At 36.2% G+C, this 12,705-nt stretch overlaps 1 protein-coding gene across 3 annotated transcripts in view; it reads right to left on the minus strand.

Annotated features, from left to right (window-relative positions):
* LOC149064493 (uncharacterized) overlaps window positions 1-12,705 on the minus strand; it is a 136,503-nt gene that overhangs the window by 55,945 nt on the left and 67,853 nt on the right. For all 3 annotated transcript variants that reach the window (XM_089254587.1, XM_089254588.1, XM_089254589.1), the window contains one exon: window positions 2,155-2,318. In XM_089254587.1, coding sequence (XP_089110713.1) covers window positions 2,155-2,221 — 67 coding nt within the window. In that variant the 5' untranslated portion in view covers window positions 2,222-2,318. The remainder of the gene's footprint in view (window positions 1-2,154; window positions 2,319-12,705) is intronic.

Raw genomic sequence — 12,705 nt, forward strand, 5'->3', positions numbered from 1 at the left:
TATTTCAGATTCAAAATTGATAAATAATATAAGAAATAATTTCAGAATGAATAAAATCTTCAATTATTTTTGTCCCTGTTCAACTCAGGGCACCATTAACCTCCTTGTATTAAGATGCCACTAAAGTACATGAGATGGTTGCCCGCGGGCTTCGCGGGAAATTTTAATTTGGCCCATCGTATCTGAATCGTATCCCATCTGAATCGTTGCCCATCGTATCGTATCTTGCTTTAGAGCAAGGGCTGCAGACGATTTTCAATCCACGGACCTGACATGAGATGAAACACCACTCGCGGTTCAGAAACCGGTAAGGGCACCATCCGACTAGTAATTTTCACAATCCTCACCTTTTTGTAAAAAAAAATGTCCCGTTTTTTTCCTGTATTTTCAATGAAACATGTTTGTATGCTTATTCTTGTCTGAAATCAAGGCTTGAGGTTATTTTCATAACTTGATAATGGTTATTTGAAAATAATTGATTAAAATATTGTCATAATTAATAATCAGAAGAAACATTCATCTAATATTCTATCCAAATCTACAATTTTAGACCGACCGTTGCCAAATTTTGCATATATACGAAACCGGAACCGCATTGAACGATAGGCTGCTCTAAAAGTTCGTCGGAGCAGAGCAAATGGAGAATTGGGCGCAAATCCGTCTGGCAACAATGGTTCGTGGGCCTCAACAAGGACTTTCGGAATATTTACTTTGGTTACAGTGGTTAACCAGCATGCATTTCAGACATGTATTTGTATATGCCTTTATAATTGTTTGTCACTTTTTGAATGCTCCCAGTATACTGAGATAACCCGGGCTAGTCTTACATATTTGTCAAACTAAACGTTTATTTCGTGAATTAAATTTGAATCCACTGAATTCGTAGTAGAGCTTATTTTTCTGCCATTGGGGCGATTGTTCGGTGATTCAAGCGTTAAATGGTGACTGCTTGGCTTAGGCAGCTTCTTATCGCTGTTCGTATTTTGCTAAATAAATCCGGATTGATAGTATTTTCCTCGATGAAACATTGTCCGGGTTGCGTAGGAAAGTCCCTTTATCCGGGAATAACTCAAGCACCACTGATTCTAGAAGCATATTTCCAATTAGAAAAGCATGCAAATAACGTGTAGACCTGAGATACGTCATTCATAACGCACGGCGTTGTACCTATAGTTTTTAAATTAATTTTTTTTTTCATTTGGTCACCCTGTCCTAAATAAACCCATTCAGAGAAAAATATTTTGCCGTGTCTCCCTTGAACATCGGAAAAAAAACCCCGCATGTTTTAAGTGTAATATTCGCTTGATATTTGATTCACAATATTTGAATTTCGTTGAAAATGAGGGAGAGAACAGCATATGAAGCGTAGAAGAAGCTCGCCCGTGAGTTTATGCGGTACTTCCCTTCATTTTCGGTAATTTTTAAATTCAAATATCTCAGAATATTGCACTTAGAAACATGGAATTTTATTTGCTGGCATCGAGGGAGACAGGACAACAAATTTGTATGTGTGTGTGTGTAATCGATTTTTTAGGGTAGGGCAACCAAATAAAAAGTTAATTTTTTATTTTAATAACTATATATCCCCTTGCAGTATGAATGACGTATTATTCGTTCACGCATTATTTGGATAATTTTTTCCAATTGGAAGTATGCTTATAAGTATCCTTATAAACGGTCCGTGAGTCATTCCGCGATGAAGGGACTTTCCTATGCATCCTGTATATCGGGTGTTGTATATTTTTCCACAACACTTTTTTTGGTTTTTCCTGCGCCAGCTCGTGACTGGCACCTGAGACCACCCCACACCACGTGCCAGCGCGTGATTGGTTCTTCAGTGATAACGTCACATTGCGTGCTGGCGCGAGATCGACAGCGAATGTGTTAACTATATATATAGAAACATAACGTACCAGAAAATGCAAAAGTTACCAAGCTTAATTAGAGAATTGCCACCATAATTTCCGCTTCCAAGTCCGCAAAGAAGCTGGTTAAAATGTATTCATTAATACCGAAATCCATTGTTGAAGAATTAATTAATTGTTACTTTGTTGAAAAGCGTTTTATTATCCAATTAACAGATTCATTCATAAAAGGAATGAAAATGAGGAATGAATATTCGGAGCAATGATCATATGATTTGTGCATACGAACCTTCCAAAGCCGCTGAGCAGAGAAGGATTCCGATGTGAAGGATGGCGGCGAGACAAAACAGTTGCATCTCTTACGGTCCAGGAATCATTAGGGTTATTCGATTATGTCGGCCTTGCAATGGTAGAAAGCGATACGTCATGGTTATTGACGAATCATATTTCAAACTGAAAAACATGAAACATACACATCTATTAAGACATAATCGCGTAAATCATAACATTATTTATTCATTCTCTGTCAGAAAACCAATTGAAATGTGGATGCACCGATTTTTGTGGCCCATATTTTACGCCGGAAAAACATTTTTCATATTTAATTAAGGTAGATGTTTTCATTTTTCTCGATAATTATCACTGATCACAACGGGACTCAAAAGTTTCTGATAATAATAATAACTATATGATAACTAACAAATGATAACTATATTCAAAAAAGTCCCGCTTGCTACTAAGGTGACCATAAGGTCCCATTTGGTAGAAAGGGACGTGTAGTAATTGGTAAAACGGGACCTTTGCTTTTCTTTCCCATATAATTGGTAGCAAAATGTCCACTTTTTTTATTATTTATAAAAATGACACTTTTTTCCCTTTTGAGCTAAGATCCTGCATTTTTTGCCATTGTGAGGTGTTACAATGCACCTGCCTCATCTAATGTATATCACGAGTTACGATATTGTTGCGAAAAGTATGTAAATAGTCCTATTTATCATGTATTATGAATCTCTGAAAAGGAATTGGAATCTGGTCAACTGAAATGACCAACAACAAAAGAAAAGGTTTTTTTCCCCGTCATACATTTTCCTTTACTATAAGAAGGCCATAGCTCCACACGTACATGGAAACGATATGATAACAATAATCTTCAGGGGAAAAAAATAGGTTTGGTTAAATCTTATTAGCTTCAGAATATACAAAAAAAAAAAACCCCGAGGGGTGAAAAATTGATGACATTATCCGAAGTTTCGATATCTGTAAACGAATGGCTAGGTGGCCCAGGAAGTAGTACAACGCTTTTTTCACGTCTCGTTTTCTTCTTATTTTATTGATTTAAATTGATTTGCTTTAATAATTTAGGCTGTTTTATTTTGTAATTTAACGAGTAAATTGTAAGGAATGGAAAACTGTGGCGTGTGCAAGTTATGATTTTTAATTTAAGTTTTATCACTGGCGAATTTCCAGAGTGCCTGAAACTTGCAATCGTTTCTCCAATACACAAGAAAGGGGACAAAAAGAATGTTAATAATTACAGACCGATTTCTTTACTATCTGTCTTCTCAGAGGTCATAGAAAAAATAATTAAATCAAGAATAATTAAATTTCTTGACAGCATAAATTTTTTTAGTGAGAACCAATTTGGATTCAGAAAGGCAAAAAGTACAGAGGACGCTCTTGTTAATTTTCTTTCAAATGTGTATATAGCAGGTAACAATAATTGCAAAGTTGCGTCATTATTTTTAGATATCAGCAAAGCTTTTGATACCGTGAATCACAGTATTCTTCTAACCAAACTAGAATATGCAGGAATTCGGGGTTTGCCACTTAAATTTTTCAAAACATATCTTACTAACAGAGTTCAAAGTGTGAAAGTAAATTCCGTTTTGAGTTCTAAAAGGCAAATTACATCTGGTGTACCTCAAGGATCAGTACTTGGATCTATTTTATTCCTAATATATATAAATGACCGGTGTAACTTTAATTTGAAACGAAAAATCACTGCTTTTGCTGATGATTTAGCTCTTTGTTGTTCTGAAAGCTCTGCAATCAACTTGAGGAATAACATGCAAAATGATCTTAACTCAATAAATATCTGGTTTAGAAATAATAATTTAAAATTAAATACAGATAAAACTAAATATATGTTATTTGGTTCGATGATTTTGGTGTCCTAAAATATCATAGTGTGACAGATGGTTGTATCTCGGATTGTATGTGCACAGTTGTAAATAGAGTAGACACCTTTAAGTATTTAGGGATTTTTTTACATTCATAACTATCCTGGAAAACACATATTAATTATTTGAGTGTAGAATTAAATCGGAACATTAGGAAATTTTATTTTATCAGGAATAAATGTTCCCAATCCATTTTAAAACTTCTTTATTTTGCGTTTGTAGAATCTAGATTGAGTTACGGCATTACATGTTGGGGTGGGACATACTTCAGCAATCTTTCTTCACTTTTTGTCACACAGAAGTCCTTCATCCGTATCATTCTGAGTAAAAATAGTCTCACGCATACATTTCCACTTTTCAATCAATTAAAGCTACTCCCTCTGCAACATCTGTACGTTTATAAAAGTTTAAAAATGTTTTATAAAAGAAGTGGCCATCTCAATCTGAAATTACATAAGTCTGGAATGCAATTTACACGTCATACTATACAGGTACCAGGGCCAAATAAAACTCGTTTCCAAAAATTTTTCCTTTATTTAGCTCCCAAAATATTTAATTTACTTCCTCAGTTAATAAAAGAACAATCTTCATGTACATCTTTTTTTGTCAATTTAAAATCTTGGTTGTTGACTCAAGAAGATTTAAATTATCTGTTTGATATTGTAATGTAATCTTCTTTTATCTTGCATACGCTGCTAAATGCCAATTTTTTGTGCTTATCAATTCCATTCCTGTTGCCACTTATTTCTTGGTGTTATATATATGTGTGCTTTTTTCTTTCTTTTTTTCTCTCGTTATTATTTATGCCGACAGATATGTATCGGATATTGTTTTGTGGGCTCACAAGCTTGCTTAGCCCCTAAATGTTTTGTGACTGTGTTTAAAAATCTTAAATAAAGGAAATTTGAATTTGAATTTTTCCCATGTTATGATATTGGTTCTTTCCGTTCGTTGCAAAAGTGATAACAATAATAATAACAATATCTGTGATTCTAATAAGTGGTGTTGACTGTACTTCAAATTAATGGAATCAATTTTTGAATTTCTTAATGGGTCATATAAAGTCCCGAATCGGTCGGATTGACCCACAGGAAGGAGCTTTTATATACCCACGCTTTAGATCAAATATGTTAACCTATATGTCACCCAAAACAAGTATAAATGTTGCCAACAAGTCGATTGCAGAATAATATAAAAAATTATTTTTATAAATTTTTCAATACAAATTCGGCTAGATTTCAAGTGTCATTTGCCATCAGTCGGCTTTTTTGCCCCTGAAACGAAGAATTAGGCTCTAAAGTACAAGTAAATATGTTTCGGCGGTCTCATAAAAGTTATCGTTTGCCTTTTGAATGTCGCCTGAAACAATGTTTCTCTTCTAATGTGACCAAAAATAATGTTTCTCCTCTAATGTGACCAAAAACAATGTTTCTCTTCTAATGTGACTAAAAACAATGTTTCTCTTCTAATGTGGCCAAAAACCGTTTTCTTCTTCAATTATGGCCCAAAACAGTCTTTACTTTTCTAATGTAGTCCAAAACAGTTTTTCCCCCCTCAATGTGGCTCAAACCTGCCTTTCCTCTTCTTATAAAACGGTCTTTCTTTTTCCAGCGTATCCCAAAACAGTCTTTCCTCTTGCAATATGGCCACAAAACAATTTTTCTTCTTCCATTATGGCCTAAAACAGTCTTCCTTTTTCCAATGCAGTCCAAAAGAGTTTTTCTAATCCCATTTCATCAAAATAGTTTTTCTTACCCAATGAGTTTGAACACCTGGGTATATACACCTCCTATAACTACTACTCTAGCTGTAGATGGCGTTGGTATATACCAGTTTTTCTCTTAACTTCCCCTTCATGGCTACCATTGGGCCATGTTTTCTTCTTGTGCCCACCCCACGCACTTTCTAAACCAAGAGCACCTCATATCTAGCACAGGCATTTTCCGATTATTTAATTCATTTCTAAGTAAATTTATATCATTTAACAGTCTACCATGTTTTGCTTAAATGCTTCATTTCTGCTCATCCGTATTTTTTTTTCTATGGAACTCCCGATGGTTAATACTTCCCCCTAATTACTTCCCCTTCAATTAACTGCCGTGGATAACCTTTCACGCGTGGCCCGCTTAGAAAGTGTCAGGACTCTATGTGTAACATCGTGTTGAGAACCACTCATGAGAACGCGGTGTACAAACAATAGCAACACACAAAAATCGAGAGAGAAAAAACCCCATTCAAACTATTTTTTAAACGTACCAATTATTTTTCAAACATATCGATCTCCATTTAACAATGAAACACACGTACGAATATTTTGAATTATCAAGTCATTGAATTATCACTTAACCCTGTGCGTTCAATTTCCGATTTGTTGCTGGTCACGTGACATGCTCAGAATACAATTCCGGGTATCGGGGATCGCAAACATTGTATTGATGCCGAGTATAGAATTTAATTAATTCTCGTCGGTATCAAACAAACGATGGATAAACTTTATCTCCGATAGAACGCCATTGTTCTTGTGTCATGTCTTCTCTCTCTAGGGAATGCGTGAGAAATCGAGACAATTTTCGCTTCGTTTATTGGTCGAAGCGTGAGCCGGAAGCCAAATGTTTGGTCAAAACTCATATTCTCGACAAACAATTATATACGAAATATAAGTGTTCGCACGGAGAATATGCATGCACACATACTTCAACGTTATCAGCTTTCGCAATGTTTTCTCAGAAAGTAACGCAAGCGCGTACCCTTAAGGTACGGTTTGTGGTTTGGAAATTATTGGACAGATGGTAGAAGAAAAGTCCCTGGGTAAATATTTGTCCTCTTCTGATATCCTATGTGCCGGAAATTCACCGCTTATAGACAGGAAATATATGCTTTTTTTTCAGTGCGAACGCCAAGTTTTGAATCGCTTGAAAATGATAGGAAATCAGGTGGATTTTAGATGGAAAAAATAGTTATTATATATACTCAGATATCATTTTATGTCTCGCATGAGGATTTAAATTTGACACGCGCATTTTTAAAATTAAATTGGTTTTTTTCATGGGAGAAAGGCTTCGCCGATTACGAAGTGATTTCACAATCAATTTCTCAATCTAGAGCGAAAACTGTCTAAAACTACAATGTGTACTGAAAACTACATTTTTGATAATACACATAAATTTTACACTATCGAAAAAAATATCGACGGACAAACCTATTCACTAATGCGTCAAGTTTATCAATTAATATCAAGAAGTGTTTGGGACCAAGAACGCTTACTGAATCACCTCACTCAATCCCAGGCGCGGATCCAGGGTGATGTGTTGGGGGGGGGGGCGAATTTTTACAGTGAAGGTGTCGATCAGTGAGGCCCAACCTAGTGGCCGCAGTCACCAAACGTTCTTAAAATATAAAAATTAATATTAAAACAAATTAATTAAGGATTAAAATTACTTAAAACTTTGAATTAATTTAAAATTAAAATTGAATTTAATTAAAAATTAAAACTAATTTAAAATTTATATTTATAAAAATTATATTTTTTCAATAAGCAACATACTGATTTAAAAAATTGCTTTGCAACAATTTATGTTGCAGCTGATGAATTAGCTGTGTTGACAGTAAATTCGAACATTTGTGCCGGCTACCCTAGCAAAAAATATCGTACGCAAAAAAAAAGTTTGAGGTGCAGACTGAATAATAAGTGATATATTTATAAACACTTTAAGGAATTCTGATGCACATTATCAGCTAAAAATGGTTTTTTATAAACAGTATCATGTACAATTGTGCAAATAAGTGGAAGCTTTGCAGATGAAAAGAGCAGAGTATGAAAATCATATGAAGAATTATTTTAAAATGCTCGTATAGAATCCTACTTCCTTCTCCTTCGCTTGATAAAAATAAAGGCTCACAGTTAACCGGGCAAAACAAAGTGCACATATAAAAATTCGCTCGTATGTATTCGATTTTTTCCAGCTCTTCAAGTGAAAGAAGGTAGATACTCTCAGTATAATTTGAATCTGATCCCTGTGAAAGTATTAAACGTTTCTCTTTGTGACGTTTTGGTAACAATTACGCAAAATAATATGAATAAATAAGGATCTCGGTCAATCAGAGGAAATGAATTCTGAGCTAACTCGGACACAAGAAATCTCGGTTAATAAAGACGATCCTTGAATATATTTGAAGAAAAAAAAATATCCAAAGCCCTGACCATGGTCTCCACAAGCCTCTGGTGTGCCCCAGACCAGACTTTTCACTGGCCCTTTATACCGTGAAAAAACAAAAAATGATGAAATTCGTTCCGGGCCACAGGGCTAGAGCCCTATCAGCCTCACTCTTGTGGGGAACCATGACCTTGACGCACAAAAACAAAGCAGTTATCAAATAAATATGTACCACACACACGCGCGCGCGATGACAGCCCCTCAACCACAACGGGTGGCACCGAGCTTGCGAAAAATGTATGTGTCCGCTCACACATGCGATCAGAAAAACAGCTGAACCTATGCGGCGCAGCTTTTGCCCTCTGATATGTAGGGTTCATTGTAAGGCAATTTCGGTACAGCACAGGGTAGATGTTTTCCCTTCTCACACTTTGGAATTGCGGTGCTAGGACCGACCAAATGAGCTTTGTTTACATCAGTGGCTCCAGGTGGGCCCTCTGTGGTCTCTGTCTCGTTCGATACAGAATTCTCTCTAGAATAAATTTCATCTATTTGCCAGCAGATAAATGTGGGCCCTCAATAGGCTCTGCTTGGCTCGCACTAATGCATATCAGCTCAGTACTCGCCACCCGGCACTGGACCGATCGCCCCCGTCGCCCCTCCCGTGATCCGCCACTGCTCAATCCGCATAAACTCTCCATTCTACCTAGTGCAATAAAGCACTCTACCAACATTTCCACGGATCTAACTATTTCACAAGTTGCCGCCTATTCTGATGTCCTGCTCACTATATCTATCATGTCGAATGCTTTTTGAAAATCTGAATAGGCAATAATATCACTTTTGCCATTTTCGAAATCTTTTGCTACCACACTTTAAAAGGACAACAAATTAATCCTTTTTCTTGACATGAAATGATTATCCTGGAAACTATACAACCGTTTCAGTCTAACGCTCATTCATAATAATTGTGGATAATTTCGGTTCCATATATGTTTACTTTTGATTCACATCCATAAAATCTGTTATAAATAACAATTAATCTTCAAGTTATGAACCTTTTTGTGTATTAATGGCTAGGCTAAGCATTTTGTGGATTCTGGTGTGTTTTCTATAGGACAGAAGTTCCAATGCACAGGGTTATATGGATAAAGGGTTAAAGGTATCCAGAAGTAATAGCTCATACTCGGAGAACCACACATACGCTAGAAAAACTGCACTGTCAAATAAAGTTTTTTAACAGCGTATTGCTCTAATTTTTGTATTCATGTTTTATACCAAGATGGCGCACGTGCACTGTCGACCGCTGCCTTGGGACAGTTTTCACAGCTTGTGGAAGCCACAGCATAATGTATGCATGCTTTCGCTAGATGAATTTAAATCAGTGACACTTTTAAAAAGCTATATACGAAACGGGTGGATTGTGGACTTTCTTATACCGCCATCAACAGCGTATTTCTTCAGCGGTTGATTTATAAAACCTAAAATATTACTTAAATACTTAACAAGAGATCGACTACTGTGTGTGGACTTGGACATCTGAAGAATCACTGAGGCTGGGTGCACACCCGTTAGAAACGACACGACAAGGCAACTTTAGACAAGTTTATTCATATTTGTTCACATTGATTTGTATTACGCAGCATTTCAATTTGTCTGACTAACCGGTGTGCGTTACGCCATAAAAATCAACGCGAACAACAATGACTAAGCTTGTCTAAAGCTGTCTTGTCTAGTCGTGTCTAATGGTGTGCACAAAGTCTAATGATGCCACGTTCACTTTTATTAAGCTGAAAAAAAAAAAACCTTGAGGAATTGCCCTCTTTAATGCAACTAAAATTTATAATCCATCATGGTTGGTCCTCTCTCTATAGGCCATCGGTTTTGGATACCCGGACACCCTGTATTGTAAATCGTCCAACAAAAAAACGTGAGTGCTACATCCTATTAAAAATCAAGCGTTACTCAACACATATGAAGTGGGCACGTGAATATTTATCAAAAACAAGTGTGATTTCATACAAAAAAATAAATTTATATGTTGGGCTGCGCAGGATACAATGGTTTTCTTTTCCTTTGGTTTCTTTAATAAATCAGCACGGAGGAGCAGATACTCTTTGATAGGCGTCGTTAGGCGTCTCTTACCTGCTACTGACGAAGCAAAAAACATGATTGCGAGCAAAAACATCAAATTATGCAAGTAGTTACAAAGAAAAAAAAGCACCGAAGAAAATAATAAAAAAAAATTTAGACATGGAATTGACGACGCGTAGAGAAACGGAATACACAAATGGCGCCTAGAAGCCGTCCAAAGTCTCGAATTCCGAGATTTATTGTATCTTCGAATGGCAACGCTCCGATCATCGCGTATTGACAAACGGTAATGTCACGAAGCGCATCAAATACTCACTTACTGGAAAATATTCAACGATTACTATTTTTTCTTTCCAGATTCATGGCTCAATTGGAAAAAATATAATAACAATGAACGAAAAACAAAACGCAAGCAACGCTATTTATTTCGAAATAAATAATTTAACGATGCTATGAAATAAAATAAAAAAAGGGAAAAGAGAAATATTGAAAACATGAGCCTTACACGCCAAAGAAGAAAAACATCCGTTCGTTCGTCTTTTTCCTAGAAGACAACATGCTGGTGAAACTGGATATTGAGCTCGTCATATTCATCGTATTTTTTCGCCGTTATCAAACAATATAAAAAGTTTTCTTCTTCGTCGACGTTTTATTTTTAAAAAACGACATTTTCTGAGAATACTATGCTTGGAATTAAAGCATGGAAAATTTATTTCATTCAAGACTATTCCATAACTCCCCTGGCCGCATTTTACTGACGAACCGTCCGATCCTAGAGGAATACTTCAAATTAGAAAAGTATTCAAATTGCGTGTAGACCCCTCACATACGTAATTCATGTTGCAAGGGGTTGTATGGTTATTAAAATAAAGAGAGATAGAAATCTTTTTTTCAGCCCAAGATATCAAGGGAAAAGATATATTCTGGATATTGTGATGCCTACTTCAGCGCCTCACGCCACAGCGCGTGAAATAAGGAAGGCAGGGCCGGGTCTTCAGCGGTGTAGATGATAGCATTCTTACCCGGTACGCGAAAGGTCCTGGGTTCGTGTTCCGGCAGAGACAGGATGACTTTTCTTTCCGAGTTCACCATAGCTTAATATCCAAAAAAATATCTGTTTTATCATTAAAATAAACTTTTTGTACGGGTACCGTCCTCAAAAACCTGATTAGAAAGTTGTTGCCTTGCCTCTCCTGAGGCCAACAAAGAAACTTCCGCGCTATTGACTACAATATTCACGGATATATTTGAATTCACAAATCGGGCGAAAGTTGGGAAAAACAGCATAAAACACTAACAGACAACGCTTTTTTCCCCGATTTTGGAATTCAAAAATATCTCAGCGAATATTGTACTTAGAAAAGCGGGAATTTTTTGTTTACCTCACTGGAGGTGGGTAAACAATTTTCCTGTTTTTTAGAACAGGGTGTCAGTATAAAAAGTTAATTTTACTTTAATAACTTTGCAATCCCTTGCAATATGAATTACATATGTGAGTTCGACATGCTACAGTATTTGGATACTTTTTCTAAAAGGAAGTATGGCTCTAGGAACAACGGTTCGCAAGTAAAATGTTGCAAGGGGAATTTCTTCTGTATATAAAACTTGTGCAATAAAATGAACTACCGTAATGTCAAGAATCGTAGTGTGTCTCGAACGATAGTAGTGTTGCAGATCATCACAGTGTCTTGCTTCACACACATAGTATGACCTCTTACTATCGTAGTGTCATAAATCATAGGAGCGTCACAGTTTGTACAATCAAAATTCATCGTAGTGTGTTGAATCGCCGTGACTTCGATTCATCGCAGTGCCTCGATTCACTGCATTGTCTTAAATCACTGCATTGTCTTAAATCACTGCAGTGTCTTGAATCATTGGAGTGTCGGATAATCGGATATCGATTCATCGCAGTGCCTCGATTCACTGCATTGTCTTAAATCACTGCAGTGTCTTGAATCATTGGAGTGTCGGATAATCGGATATCGATTCATCGCACTGTCTGAGTTCGTCGAATCCCGATTTATTGTATTGGCTCCATTCATCGAATTTCGATTCATCGCACCTCATTGGTTCATCGGACCTCGATTCATCGGATTGTATTGATTCAATACCATTTGGATGCATCACATTGTGTCAAATGACCGCGATCTCCATGATTCTTCGCATGTTATTGAATCACTGTGATTCTGATTCAGGATTGTACCGCGAATAATCGCAATATCGATTCCTCATTGTGCCTTGAATGCCATTTTAAGTTCACGGAAACTGATTAAATTAATAATTAGTGCTTAGTTAATTATAGTGCCAAATTGTTTCATTTTTTTTACAACAAATTATAAAACACACGTCTTTCAAAAAATTTCTCTAACTTCTTAATTTTTGAAAACATATCTTTGCCTGGGATAGTGA

This window comes from Pholcus phalangioides, unplaced genomic scaffold (genome assembly GCF_987345545.1).
Source record: "Pholcus phalangioides strain wild (caught in Gottingen) unplaced genomic scaffold, Ppha-v1.0 ptg000042l_1, whole genome shotgun sequence".
In the NCBI taxonomy this organism is placed as follows: Eukaryota; Metazoa; Arthropoda; class Arachnida; order Araneae; family Pholcidae; genus Pholcus; species Pholcus phalangioides.